Raw genomic sequence first — 15,300 nt, forward strand, 5'->3', positions numbered from 1 at the left:
ATATCTCCACAAGCATGAAATCACAGCTTGCAGGACTCTTTTCTCTGCCTGATTATAGTCAACACTGCAGGAAAGCGCAGGACCAATCAAAACACTCGCACCGGTATCTCCGAGAATAAATAGAGATGCTTGCACATCACCGTTATGACGGGATAATCACTGTGTTGGGTTGAATGGATTCATGGTCTCCAAGGACAAATTTTTAGAGTGCATTTTGATTTCATGTTGGCTGAAGTTTGCAGTTTTTTCTCATTTCTGTCACAGTTGAAAGTCCAGATAATAAGAGAAGCAGAAATATGTGCTCATAGTTCACCTCTCTAGGTCATATCCTGTGTGAGTCTGTGCAAGAATGTTAACCATGACTTGCAAATAATGCCACAAAGCGGTTTTGAAATGTTTGGTAAGACTAAAGCAATATGTGTTTAAAATGAAAAAAATCTTGGAGGATTATCATGAAAGCTAACTTTTAAAATCAACAGGCAACAGGAATAAAGGTGGGAAGCTAGTTGGCTGGCTGTGTCATCTAGGTAACCATTTCCACCCAGCTTTTCCAGCAGTATTGTGTTATGTTACACGATCAGACTGACTGTGTGGGATTTGCTGAGGATTTATTAAGTGACGGCTTGTCAAAAACAGGATTTAGGTGGAAAGAATCAAGACGAGGCTCAGCATAAGTCCCGTTACAGCTGCTTTGGTGTGTCTTTTCCTGTTTATTTATCTTTTCTGTGTCCCTATCTTCTGTCTGTCCTCTCCTTTTCCTCTTCCTCCTTTTTTGACTTAAATGAGCAAGTGGTGCTCAATTACGGTCATGTGTTGAGCCTAATGTAAGACTTTTTTCCAGTATGTGGCCTCAGATTACAGTAGTTCAGCTGTCTCCAGTCTACTCTTGTCCAACATTGACATACCTCAGCAAATCATATGTATGAGCTTTCTTTTGATTGTTTATCCAAATATGTAAAAAATACTTAGTGAATTGATGGTGGTGTGAAAGAAGACAAAGTGGGCATAAATATTAACAAATCACTTTTGGTTCAGTACTTTGATGTGGCTGGGTGAGAGATCAGAAGCAGTTGCTCTTTAAGCAGCCAAAATAACATAATAACCCAGCTGCTGTAATGTCTGTTAATCAAAGAACAAAAGACAAAAAGGCAATCAATAGCTTATGTAACCTGGATTCATCTACATTTAATTTAGAATTTAGTGTTGGATAATTGTATTCAATTTCTGTATATGTTCTACTTGCTGAAGGGCACAGGTAAATAGGACATTTATTATAATAGGTTTATATGAAGATTGTTTTAAGTTCGTTTTAAAACATAAATGTAATTGAGAGCTCTCAATGTTTAAAAAAATCATGTAAACCAATGATTCAAAGGCCCATTCATAGAGAGAGCATAAAATATATATTATGTCATCATTTGGTCACCCTCATGTTGTTTCAAAACTGAAATACTTACTTTCTTTTGTAGAACCAAAAGTTTTGGACACCAGGTCACAAGCGACTTTGAATGCATGAACATAAAGTACTGACATTAAAATACTGAAATACTGAATCAGTGCTTTGACCAATGTGGTGGGGAAAATTAAGACATGGGCATAATTAAAATATAAATAAATTAAACTTATATATATATATAATAAACATAAATTCAATTTATATAAATTTTTATTTTACATTTTTATTTACTTTTATATTCACTGGAAGTACCAACTGGTCCATGCAGAATGTTAAATCCATCAGTCAGTCTAAAATGTAAAACATAGTACAATAAACTCTGGCAGTTGCATCATTAAATTTGGTAGTTGTGCCACCAAAACTCCACATAGTAATATATTTGGATATCCATATTTCTATGCAGCTGAAGTAATGGCCTGCTAATCTTTCAGCATCTGTGTCTGAAGAGTCTCGGTGTTCCCATGGCTCCTACATGCCTCATTTCTCCCTCAGCACCGCAGCTCAGAGAGGTTAATGGCTAATGGATGAAAGAGTAAAACACAAGTCAAGTTCATCCCCGGCTTCCTGCCCATTACCAGCAGGGTCAAGCCCCACTGAGCTTACTACTGCATTCACAGATCCCCAAAAACAGCTGCGAGCAGTTTTGACCGTCACACTCTTTCCCACCAAGCTCCGTTAGGATCCTTCTTTCTCACATGCACTACTACGATCCCCCCTAGCGAGGACTTGTGTTTTGATCCACCGCAAACATTTTTGTTTTAAATGGGACTCTTGACAGACGTCAGTAAAGAAAGTACAAATATAAGCATGTGTGCAAGCGACAATCAAGTCTGCTATTTTGTTTCAATTATTAATGGCGCTCAGTTTAGTGGTTCATGAATATTTTGCCATCATTTGCATATTAGAGGAACCAAGCTCGTCAGTATTCATGACACTGGTGTTTGAAGGGAAGAAATGAGCTGCGTGTAGAAGTTTGTGTCTGTGTGGACCCAACTGACTTAATGGTATTTCTGTAATTCATTAGTCTGCTCAGCGTTCACCATGAATACAGAATATCATTTTATCATGTAATTTCAGTGTCAGTCTATAAGGCTGACATATGTTGGTTAAAGTACTTGCGTATGAGTGAGGTGAAGTCTGAAATATCCAGCAAAGAGTGTGTCTTATCTCTGAGCCACAGTGGTGGGTTTATTGTAAAACATGCTAAGGTTTCAAATGTGTGCGAAGACAGGAACAAACATCATCAAGAGTGATCTATGATTTTCCAAGGCCTGTTTAAATGGATTTAACGCCAATGGTTTCTTTCATTGTCTTTCCCAGACTTGCATTTACATAGCTAACTAAATGAGGACATACTGAAGTCATCTATTGTTTTTATATAAAGCTAATTGTAAGTACAACTTGATTACCCACCCTTAGGTTGTTCTGAATATGCGTGAAATGCAAATATATGTTGTTTCTTTCAACACAAGGTGAAATTTTTAAGAATGTTCTGGCTCTATTTAGTATAATGGGAGTGAATGAGGACTGAGACTGTTAAACTCCAGCTAAAAATGTTTTTTTGATAATTGAAATAAAGATTAAATAAAATATACATTTTAGATGAAAAAACTTAAGAAATGAAAATTAGAAATGTACTAAAATGACTAAAACTAAAGCTGCTATAAAAGTAAATTGAAAATATTTAACTATTTATAAATTAAATATATGAATAAATACTATAATAATATACCAATAATACTAAAATATCACTGTTCTAAATGTTTTAAATAAATCTGCTAAATAAATTATGAAAGTGATTCATATAATTTCTGCACGCTGTATCTTCAAGCAAATAGAAATACAAGTCATTATTTCTTTAAAATTCCAGCTCTTCTGGGGGCTCACAATTCTGGCTGTTTTTCTAGCAATTGTGGGTTTACATCTTGCAGTTGCAGTTAAAAAGTCAGAATTCTGAGTAATAAACTTGCAATTCTGACTTTTTCTCAGAATTGTGAGATATACTGTAAACCCCCAATTGAGTTATGAAGTCAGAATTGCTACAAACCCGATTCCAAAAAAGTTGGGACACTGTACAAATTGTGAGTAAAAAAGGAATGGAATAATTTACAAATCTCATAAACTTATGTTTTATTCACAATAGAATGTAGATAACATATCAAATGTTGAAAGTAAGACATTTTGAAATATCATGCCAAATATTGGCTCATTTTGGATTCCATGAGAGCTACACATTCCAAAAAAGTTGGGACATGTAGCAATAAGAGGCCTGAAAAGTTAAATGTACATGTAAGGAATAGCTGGAGGACCAATTTGCAACTTATTAGGTCAATTGGGAACATGATTGGATATAAAAAGAGCCTCTCAGTGTGGCAGTGTCTCTCAGAAGTCAAGATGGGCAGAGGATCACCAATTCCCCCAATGCTGTGGTGAAAAATATTGGAGCAATATCAAAAAGGAGTTTCTCAGAGAAAAATTGCAAAGAGTTTGAAGTTATCATCATCTACAGTGCATAATATCATCCAAAGATTCAGAGAATCTGGAACAATCTCTGTGCTTAAGGCTCAAGGCCGGAAAACCATACTGGATGCCCGTGATCTTCGGGCCCTTAGACAGCACTGCATCACATACAGGAATGCTACTGTAATGGAAATCACAACATGGGCTCAGGAATACTTCCAGAAAACATTGTCGGTAAACACAATCCAGCGTGCCATTTGCTGCTTCCGGCTAAAACTCTATAGGTCAAAAAAAGAGCCATATCTAAACATGATCCAGAAGCGCAGGTGCTTTCTCTGGGACAAGGCTCATTTAAAATGGATTGTGACAACGTGGAAAACTGTTCTGTGGTCAGACAAATGAAAATTTGAAGTTTTTGGAAAACTGGGACGCCATGTCAGCCGGACTGAAGAGGACAAGGACAACCCAAGTTGTTATGAGCACTCAGTTCAGAAGCCTGCATCTCTGATGGTATGGGGTTGCATGAGTGCTTGTGGCATGGGCACCTTACACATCTGGAAATGCATCATCAATGCTGAAAGGTATATCCAAGTTTTAGAACAACATATGCTCCCATCCAGATGTCATCCCTTTCAGGGAAGACCTTGCATTTTCCAACATGACAATGCCAGACCACATACTGCATCAATTACAACATCTTGGCTGCATAGAAGAAGGATCCGGGTACTGACATGGCCAGCCTGCAGTCTAGATCTTTATTTCACCCATAGAAAACATTTGGTGCATCATAAAGAGGAAGATGCGACAAAGAAGACCTAAGACAATTGAGCAACTAGAAGCCTGTATTAGACAAGAATGGGACAACATTCCTATTCCTAAATTTGAGCAACTTGTCTCCTCAGTCGTTTGTCAATCCCAGACATTTGCAGACTGTTATAAAAAAAAGAGGGGACACCACACAGTGGTAAACATGGCCTTGTCCCAACTTTTTTGAAATGTGTTGATGCCATGAAATTTAAAATCAACTTATTTTTCCCTTAAAATGATAAATTTTCTCAGTTTAAACATTTGATATGTCATCTATGTTGAATTCAGAATAAAATATTGAATTTGAAACTTCCACATCATTGCATTCTGTTTTTATTCACAATTTGTACAGTGTCCCAACATTTTTGGAATCGGGTTTGTAGATAAAAACTTGCATTTCTGACCTTTTTTCTCAGAATGACACAATACAAACTCGCATTTGTGAGTTATAAAGTATGTATTGCGTGAAATAAACTCACAATTCCAAAAAAAAAAAAAAGAATTGCAAGTTTGTCTTCCATTGTGTTTTTTTTTTCTCAGAAATGCGAGTGTAAATCTCACAATTCGTACTTTTTTTTTCTCCGAATTGAGACATTATATCGAACAATTTTGCCTTTATTTCTCGCAGGTGCATGTTTATACTTGCATAGTTTATGTAGTTTTTACCACTATTCTAACTTTATAACTCACAATTTCAACTTTATATCTAATATTTCTGACTTCATTTCTCATAATTGTTTTTTATTGCTTTAAAAAAAAATCTGTGGCAGAAATGGGCTTCCACGACTTCCACGACTGGGGAAGTCGTGGCCTAATGGTTAGAGGGTTGGACTCCCAATCGAAGGGTTGTAGGTTCTAGTCTTGGGCCGGACGGAATTGTGGGTGGGGAGAGTGCATGTACAGTTCTCTCTCTCCACCTTCAATACCACGACTTAGGTGCCCTTGCATCGAACCCCCAACTGCTCCCTGGGCGCCGCAGCATAAATGGCTGCCCACTGCTCCGTGTGTGTGTGTGTGTGTGTGTTCACTGCTCTGTGTGTGTGCATTTCGGATGGGTTAAATGCAGAGCACAAATTCTGAGTATGAGTCACCATACTTGGCTGAATGTCACTTCACTTTTAACTCTGGACATTAAAATAATGACTTATGTGTTGTTTCAACTTTCAACAAAAAAGTAAGTGATTTAAAGTAGTACGTTCAGTTAACTTTAGTTTACTTAAGTTGGAAACTTAAGTTATCACAACAAAGTAGAAGTAGTTGTAACTAATTGCAGCAGACTGAATGAATGGTCTGACTTCACTCACAAACTAATTGATCTGCTTCCTGACTCACCGGATCAATAATCTGTTTACAACTCACTGGAGAGGAAGATGTTCAGTGAATGACTTAAATTTAGAATGAGGTACCAATCTATAATTTGAATCTTTTTTTTCTAATATATTTATTGTGATTTTTGATCATTCTTGAATCTGGAATGCTCTGAATTTACAATGAGTATTCAAAATGTTCCTTTTGTGTTCAGTACACGAAAATTATAAAAGGTTGCAATGACTCTGATGATAAAGGTAATTAAATGATCTGAATATAATGAATATAAAATATAATATAATGAATATAAAAAAAACAAACATTTTATTTGTCAGATTAAGATCGCTTTTGGGGACTGTTGTATACCTAAGTAAACATATGTGCATGGTTGGATTTGATTTGTTTTATTGCCTAATTACCCGCTTGTTTACTGTTATGGTGGAATACAGGGGAAAATTATGTTTTTCGCCTTATGTCTCTAGTGTTTTGACTATGGCAAATCTTGTTGCTCATCTCCTGCCTTTTAGTTGGCAATCAACTGATTTAAAAAACATGCAGCTTGGATTTGTCTCTGATTTTGTCCTCATGGATGCTGTAGGGCTTATTGACTCACTTGATAGTCCCTTGTTTAAAGCTAACTTAATCATGCCATACTGTTTTCTGCATTCCTTCATGCAGGACTGGAAAAACAGAGATTGCATTTAAAGGGATGAAGTTACCAGTTTTGAACAGAATGGCTTTCAAACAGTATGAGCTGTGTTTGATTGATGGAAAAGGTTTTTCTCAGTAATTTGGTGGAGTAGGTGTAACCCACTCTTCACCTCGTTATTCTCTCTTTCTTTCTCTTTACCTCTGTTTCATCCCTCATTCACAGAGAGCGATACCACTCTAGGGATATTTTCTCGGATGATAATGTACAGTACACATGCTATTTTCAGATAATGTCTCTTGAAACCAAAACGCACAGACAGACACATACAGCATGTTGTACTGATCTGAGGGATGAGATCTTGTTACCAACATTGTTAATTATAATTATATTAATAGTTGTTTTCTCATAGGATTGAGAACAATACAAAATAAGTTATGACTTTGTACAAGGCATGCTTCCCTTAAAAAGTACAATAGTGGTATCATGTTACACCAATGGTGTCAGATGGTAAAACCATTGAACTTAATGTTTGCCATATTCATGCATCATGATATTTGTAAGGTAATTCAATAATATCATGTAACTATGCTAGTACATCTCCAAAAACTATAACATTATGGTGTTTTGTTAGTCATCTGTCACCAAAAAGATGTCACCAATGAATCTTGAATCTGTTTGTAATCGTTATTTACCATTTGTAAATGCATTCGTTTGATTTTGTTGGTATTTGTTGGTGCTAGTTGGAATTTATTGGTATCTGATGGAGTCTGTTTGTGTTGACTGGAGTTTAAAAGTGTCCGATGGAGTTTGTTGGTGTCTGATGAGGTGTGTTGGTGTTGGATGGATTGTATTTCTATCTGATGGATTTAGTTTGTGTTGGTTGGAGTTTATTCGTTTCTGATGGAGTTTTCTGGTGTCTGATGAAGTATGTTGGTTTGTGTCGGTTAGATTTTATTTTTACTGATGGAGTATGTTGGTTTTGTAGGAGTTGATTACTATCTGATGGAGTTTGTTGTGTTGGTTGGAGTTTATTGGTATCAGATTTAGTTTTTTGGTTTCTATTGGTGTTGGTTGGAGTTTATTGCTATAATGGAGTATGTTGGTTTTAGTTGGAGTTTATTACTATCTGATGGAGTTTGTGGATGTTGGTTGGAGTTTATTGCTGTCTGATGGAGTGTGTTGGTGTTGGTTGCAGTTTATTTGTATCTGATGGAGTTTGCTGGTGTCTGATGAAGTATGTTGGTTTGTGTCGGTGTTGATTGGTTGGAGGTTATTACTATCTGATGGAGTTTGGGGATGTTGGTTGGAGTTTATTGCTATCTGATGGAGTATGCTGGTGTTGGTTGGAGTTTATTTGTATCTGATGGAGTTTGCTGGTGTCTGGTGAAGTATGTTGGTTTGTGTTGGTGATAGTTGTTTGGAGGTTATTTCTATCTGTTGGAGTTTGTGGATGTTGTTTGGAGTTTATTGCTATCTGATGGAGTATGTTGCTTGGGGTTTATTGGTATCTGATGGAGTTTGCTGTTGTCTGATGAAGGTTGGAGGCAGGGGTGCACGATATATATCAGCCAATGATTAATGCTCATCTCGTCAGTAAAGCCGGTTATCTAATCAGCAGTAAATACCATCATGTGCGTGATTTCACATAGAGCAGCTGTTACTACACGGAGCTGTTGTTAGAATTTTATATTTGTGATATTATCGTATCGTGAGTCATGTATCATGATTCATATCGTATTGTGAGGTATCCTGTGATTCCCACCCCTAGTTGGTTGAAGTTTATTGGTTTCTGATGGAGTTTGCTGGTGTCTGATGGAGTTTGTTGGTTTGTGTTGGTGTTGGTTAGATTTTATTGCTATCTGATTGAGTATGTTGGTTTTGTAGGAGCTTATTACTATCTGATGGAGTTTGTTGGTGTCTGTTGGTTGGAGTTTATTGCTATCTGATTTAGTTTGTTGGTTTCTGTTGGTGTTGGTTGGAGTTTATTGCTATCTAATGGAGTATGTTGGTTTAAGTTGGAGTTTATTGCTATTTGATGGAGTATGTTGGTTTAAGTTGGAGTTTATTGCTATCTAATGGAGTATGTTGGTTTAAGTTGGAGTTTATTGCTATCTTTTTGAGTTTGTTGATGTTGGTTGGAGCTTATTTCTATTTGATGGAGTTTGTTGGTGTTGTTGGAGTTTATTGCTATTTGATGGAGTTTGTTAGTGTTGGTTGGAGTTTATTGCTATCTAATGGAGTATGTTGGTTTAAGTTGGAGTTTATTGCTATCTGAGGGAGTATGTTGGTTTAAGTTGGAGTTTATTGCTATCTAATGGAGTATGTTGGTTTAAGTTGGAGTTTATTGCTATCTTTTTGAGTTTGTTGATGTTGGTTGGAGCTTATTTCTATTTGGTGAAGTTTGTTGGTGTTGTTGGAGTTTATTGCTATTTGATGGAGTTTGTTAGTGTTGGTTGGAGTTTATTGCTATCTGACAGAGTTTGTTAGTGTTGGTTGGAGTTTATTGCTATCTGATTGAGTTTGTTGGTGTTGGTTGGATTTTATTTCTATCTGATGGTGATTCTTGTGTTTGGTGCTTTATTATATGTGGATTCTTATTTAATATGCTGGAACTTTATTTGTCTACCTTGTCTTCAGCATTAATCACACAGTTGAGTTTTTCATCCGTATGAATGAACCTTATGGAGCACACACAGATTTGAAGCACACACAGATACCAATGTTTGAGCAAAGTTTGTTTTTTACAAAGTATGGGGTGAGTGGAAACTATTTTCTATGATAAATGACACTGACAAAAGCTGACATATTAATAAAACCTTTCAAATCTGTGTGTCACACACTGGATTTTAGAGTCTTAAAAGTAATGGTGCAAAGGATCTGCGTTAAATGCTCAGTGTTCAGGCATTTCATTAGCATTGAAGGTCCCCTCCAGACACTTTTCCAGCTATTGCTGGAAGTGAATTCATTGAATTTCTACATCACTTTCCAAAAGCCCTTTTGCTTCCCGTAATACCGCTTCTAGACAGTGACTTTAGAATCAATGGAAGTAATACATTTGTCTGCCCAGTTCTGTCCTAGAGGTCACTTCAGGCTCATTGTTTTTAATGTATAATCATGTGGGTTTTAATTTCAGTGTATCTCAATCGCTCTGTTTTTTTTGTCTCAACGAAGGCCACTTCTCACATGTTTCGGTCAGAGATGCTGAGCAAAATAACCATGGTGATGATTCTACAGGCCTGACTCCTGACTGCTCACCTCCTTCACCTGATACTGCCCTGAGGAACATTGAGAGAGTCATCCGCCCGCAGGTACACACACACGCACCACACGCAGGAACACACATGCACACACAGTCTATTATGTTATTCTGCTCTCAAGGTTAATGGTGCTCTTTTAGATAAAACATAGTCGGGCATTAACTATCGCAGCATCTGTGTGTGGGAGTCACACACACACAAGAGCAGTACTGTCTTACATCTACGCTAAGATACTGAGCATTCTTCATCTTAATTATACGGCTATTATAAATATGCACATGCCCAACGGGTGGATTCTCTTCATGCTTTGATATGCAATTGTCCCAAGCCCCCTCATTTTCACTCTTTCTTCAAACTTGAGGGTTTTTATTTGATTAGCATCAGTTACAGTATAGTAAGATCAAGCTTTAGTGTTCCCAAAAAGTGCCTAGACAATTAAACACGCATCCTTAAAAGCATATGAAAGTAATTGCATTATTAAACCAAGTGGCATTCATTAACAAATAATAATTAGAAAAGCACACTTTGCAAAATATTAATATTTTATTATAAAAATGTATATTAATTATCAATTGCATGCATTATTAATTATTATAAATGTACAGTAAATTGTTGTACATTTGTACATTATTTGTAATTAAACATTACAAAACGTACATTGTAAAGTTGTTAATAAAACATAATTTTAGTAATTTTAATTGTTATTTATCATTCTAAATGGCAAAATATACAATACAAAAAAACACTTAAATGTCACACTTAATTTAACAAAAAAACACTAAAATGTCACACTTAATTTAACATGTTACTTGCAGTTTATTTGTAATAATTTCTGAAATTTGCAAGCAATTTCTAATTGAAAATTCTTCCTGCAACAGATTTTTCACTAAGATAATTCACTAACAATATACCAAAATTCATGTGCATAAAATAAATGAAATGGATATATCATGTAACAAAACAAATACCCGCTGAAAAACTGCTGAATAAAGTTTACATGGCACTGTTGTCTTTATCCATTTCATCAGCATTCGATTAATTACTGTTGCCAGGATTGCTATAAATATACCACTCAAATTAGTTCTGAGAAAAGCTCTAGCATCATTTGTTTACAGTTGCCACTTGGTTAGATATTTTATATTTAATGCTGGTGAAATTCATATGTCTGTTACTGTGGCTTAGGTTATCTGTTTGAGGCCACTGTGTCTGATGTTGTCTCTTTTCTGCAAAGTCTCTTTCTCACTGTTGGTTTCTTGCTCTGTGTTTGTGACTTATTATTCTCTTAGAAGAGTGTGAATGGGCCCTTTTTTCATCCCCGTCAGAGTGCTCAGTGCATCCTATCAGAGTCATGTTTGTCCTCTTTTCAGTCAACCACAATCCCTCGTTTATCTGCGCTGGCCCTCTTTTGGGCAATGTTGTCTGCATGCTGAGCGCCCACAGGATTAGAAAGAGACACAACTGTGCACGTTCTCCCCCACTGTCTTCAACAACATACTCCAGAATGCTCCAGTTGGGCACATGACAATCCTAAAGATTGATTTCATTATTTTCTTCATTTCAAACTGCGCTTTAGTGCTGCTAAGTGCAGTCTAACTTCAAATGGTGGAGAATATGTCACATGTGACTCTCTCTTTCTTATTTTATGTTTTTTTATTCGTCATTATCTTTTCTGCAAAAAACAACCAGATGGTCATTATCGCAAAATAGAACCCGTCGCCAAGCTATGTATGCAAATGTACCAAATGAAATCTGATTTCCAATAAATGTGGGTTATAAAACCTGTTGCGCTACATGGCATTAGAACTCTGTATGCATGACACAGCACTCTGTATTAGTGGTAGCTAAATCATCACCCAGCACTCATGATCACTAAAGTGGGCTTCCATCAGAGCTGACGAGGACTCCGGCACACTGATGGGCCAATTAAGCTCCTCATTTGCTCTATGCACAATCGGAGAGGAGTCTAGTCATGTATGCTAATCATAAGCTATATGGCCCATTCAGGTGTGCCTCTGGTTCCCCTAGTAGGAAGGAAGAGACTGATGAGGGATCATTTGCCTCTAGCTGCATTCAAATCTCAACACAAGGCACCAGTGATGAAGTGTCTGTTCATAAGGAGAAGTCACCCAGGGGTTACTAACCAGAGCTTGTAACTGAAAAGTTGTAGGTTCAAACCCCAAAAGGGCTGGCCATTGAGCTGTCCATATTTAGCAAGAAACCTAACCTCAGGTTACTACAGGGATATCTTCACTTTAATTTAAAATTCTGCTGCTCCTATTGTGACACTGTATACTGCAAGCTGCTTGAAAAAAATAAAGTAGCCAGAATAATGTGGCAAATATTCTATTCTGTTCTGTTCTGTTCTATACAGTATATAAGTTCTGGTCCAAAACCTACTGAGCTGTCTGCCTTATAATTCTTAGGCTGCATAGAAAAACAGTCATAAGACAACTATATTCTATTCTATATATGAGTCCTTTACGACAATCTAGTGAGCTGCCCACCTAGACAGCATTTTTAGGCTGCATACTAGGGAGAGATTTTTATTGGCACAAGACGAAGAGAAATAGACATTCTATTCTGTTCTATTCTTTTCTAAACTAATAACATATATAAAGTATGTTCCAACATAATGATCATCCTAGATAAATGTTATAGGCATGTAATCTTAAAACATTCTATTCTATTCTATTCTATTCTGTTCTATTCTATTCTATTCTATTCTATTCTATTCTATTCTGCAGATAAAAGCTCTATTCTAAAAATGAGGGAGCTGCTTATCTAATGACTGCAAAATTAGGATTCATTCTTTTAGTCAAAATTTAAGGCACAATCATTCGAGAAAGCTTTGTGATGAAAACTCTCCCAGAAAGCACTGCAACACACTTAGTGATCAATACAAAATTCAAGATTTAATTCATTTAATCCAAAACTAAATCATATAGCTCAATATTTGTATCTGCTATGTAGTTTATGCATGTTGTTAGGGTTGTTCGCCACATAATATTAGCAACATGTTAACTGGGATGATTTGATCCCAGTAAAATTTGCAACAATCCCCTTTTAAGTATTAAAATACAGAGCATTTTGAATATGGATGCCTTTGAATGAGGTTCTATTTTGGTTAAGATGCTTCTTTAGAAGGGAGCTGTTTATGCAGACAGCAGACAGCTTACTACAAAAGGTCTTGGAGAAGAGCTGTAGTGTGTTATTTGAAAATGTGTTTTCAGACACTATTGTTTTTACCTGATTTAATCTCTGTTTAACAAGGCTTTCTGGTCAAGAATTGATTCTTGATCTGCATCTGCCTGGCAGAGGACAATGTGTAATTAAATTTGTAAAAAATGTAATTAACCTTTGTAGAAAAGCAGAATGACACAGTGAAATGTGTTCTTTTGTGTGCTTGAATGTGGACAGTAGGAGCTCTTGAGCTGTAGTGGGGACAGGAAATCCTCTTGATGCTTTATCAGCTATGTTCACACACACACACACACACACACACACACAACCACTGTCATAAAACTGAGCTAAAGACTGCATGACTTTATTCTCAAGTGTGTGCTTTCTCACTCAGGTTGCAGGAAAGTATACAACAAACTATAAACCTGCACTGGTTTAAACCTATTCAGTCCACTTCAGTTCACAGGTACAGTTCTTTAAATGTTTTAGGTTGTGTGTATGGCACAGTTTATCTGTGTTGAAGCCCAACCATGATTAATTTAGCTGTATGTGGTTCTAATAATCTCGATCCCCATTCTGACAGTGCAAGATGCTGGAGAATGATGTTCCCTGTGTTCCTCTTGGCTGAGATTAGAAAGAGAAAACATGTTCAACTATCTAAATGATCCTTCCAATTAAAAAAAAATATATATATACAGAATTTGCAGTGGTTTTGTACATTTAAGAACACAATTGTACTCCGTTGTAGAAAAATGAGGCACACTCAATTACACAAGACCAAGTCCCTCTATATCAGCCTCTGATGAAAGAGGGAGAGAGAGAGAGAGAGATACTCAAACCTGTCAAAATGCCTCTTGATGTGAAGAACAGCCATTGGGCTGAATTCACACAGTACAGAGGACTCGTATAGCCACTGACCTGCTAGTTCTCCCTCACAAATTTTGTGAAATTCAAATTAAAAATACAAATTTGATGGCAGTGTGTTAGAAGAGCTGTGAAAGCAACCAACTTGCAATCATTAGAGCGGATGGTTGGAGAGGGTCTTGACATCCTGATGTGACCTTTTGTGATGACCAGTGTGATCAAATGTGTGTGTGTTTGCACTGTGAGTGAACTAGTGTAGTCCACACACACTTATGGGTGACCTTGTGCTGTGTGTCTTCTGTTGAAATCTTCCCATAGGCTCTCAAAGCCCTGTGGTCACTTTCTCTGTAATAGCAATTCAGGAATAAAAGATAATTTCATGCACCCAGCTGGATGTTGAGAACCCCTTTGGCGATTAAACTGTAACACCGCTGATGAAATGGTGATGAGTTAAATGATGCAGATTGCATATTTCATGCCCTCGGCCCCTTGAGTTTTGAGTTTGTCATACTAATGATGCTAATACTGCATGAAGCAAAAGTTTCATAACTCTCCTTTACTTTTCTTTCTTGAACATTTAGCTCTGTGAAAATTTACTTTGCTTCCTTTCTTGCGTACAACACAAAATCATGTTTAGCAGAATGTTCATGCTGCCCTTTTAGCACGATTAATCTGAAACTTTAAGCTTTTTTTATATTAATTTATGTTTTTTTATCAAGGATGCATTACATTGATTGATTGAAAAGTGACTGTAAAGATTTATAAAGCAAAAAAATAAAATAAATCTGTTTTAAATTAATGTTATAATGTAATGTAATAATGTTTCAAACTAACATATTAGAATGATTTCTGAAGGATCGTGTGACACTGAAGACTGGTGTAATGAGGGGCATCATAGGAATAAATTGCATTTTAAAATATATTAAAATATAAAACAGCTATTTTAAATTTTAAATGTAAATTTTTTTTTATTATTATTTGTTTTTTATAACTATTGTATTTTTTTATCAAATAAATGCCTTGGTGAGCATAAGAGACTTTTGAAAAACATTATGAAATCTTACCGACCTCAAATATAAAAATAGTTGTAATACTATTTCACAATATTACAGTTTTTTTTTTTTTTTTTTTTTGATAAAATAAATGCAGACTTTTAAAAAAATATATATCCGTGTGTGCAGAAGACTTTTTGTTGAAGCTGTGAACATTGTAGAGGTTCAGGCAATGAGGTAAATGTTGACAGAAATGTCATTTTGGTTGAACTTTTCCATTAATTTCCTTTGATTTCTTCTGGTTTTGCTTGTTTTAGGATCATT

The 15,300-nt window shown here is 36.1% G+C and overlaps 1 protein-coding gene across 4 annotated transcripts in view; it reads left to right on the forward strand.

Moving 5' to 3' along the window:
* The window catches only part of LOC113062556 (ankyrin repeat and sterile alpha motif domain-containing protein 1B), a 124,002-nt gene that overhangs the window by 35,970 nt on the left and 72,732 nt on the right, over window positions 1-15,300 (forward strand). For all 4 annotated transcript variants that reach the window (XM_026232504.1, XM_026232481.1, XM_026232488.1 and 1 more), the window contains exon 10: window positions 9,855-9,991. In XM_026232504.1, coding sequence (XP_026088289.1) covers window positions 9,855-9,991 — 137 coding nt within the window. The remainder of the gene's footprint in view (window positions 1-9,854; window positions 9,992-15,300) is intronic.

Source organism: Carassius auratus, chromosome 4, assembly GCF_003368295.1.
Source record: "Carassius auratus strain Wakin chromosome 4, ASM336829v1, whole genome shotgun sequence".
Taxonomy (NCBI): Eukaryota; Metazoa; Chordata; class Actinopteri; order Cypriniformes; family Cyprinidae; genus Carassius; species Carassius auratus.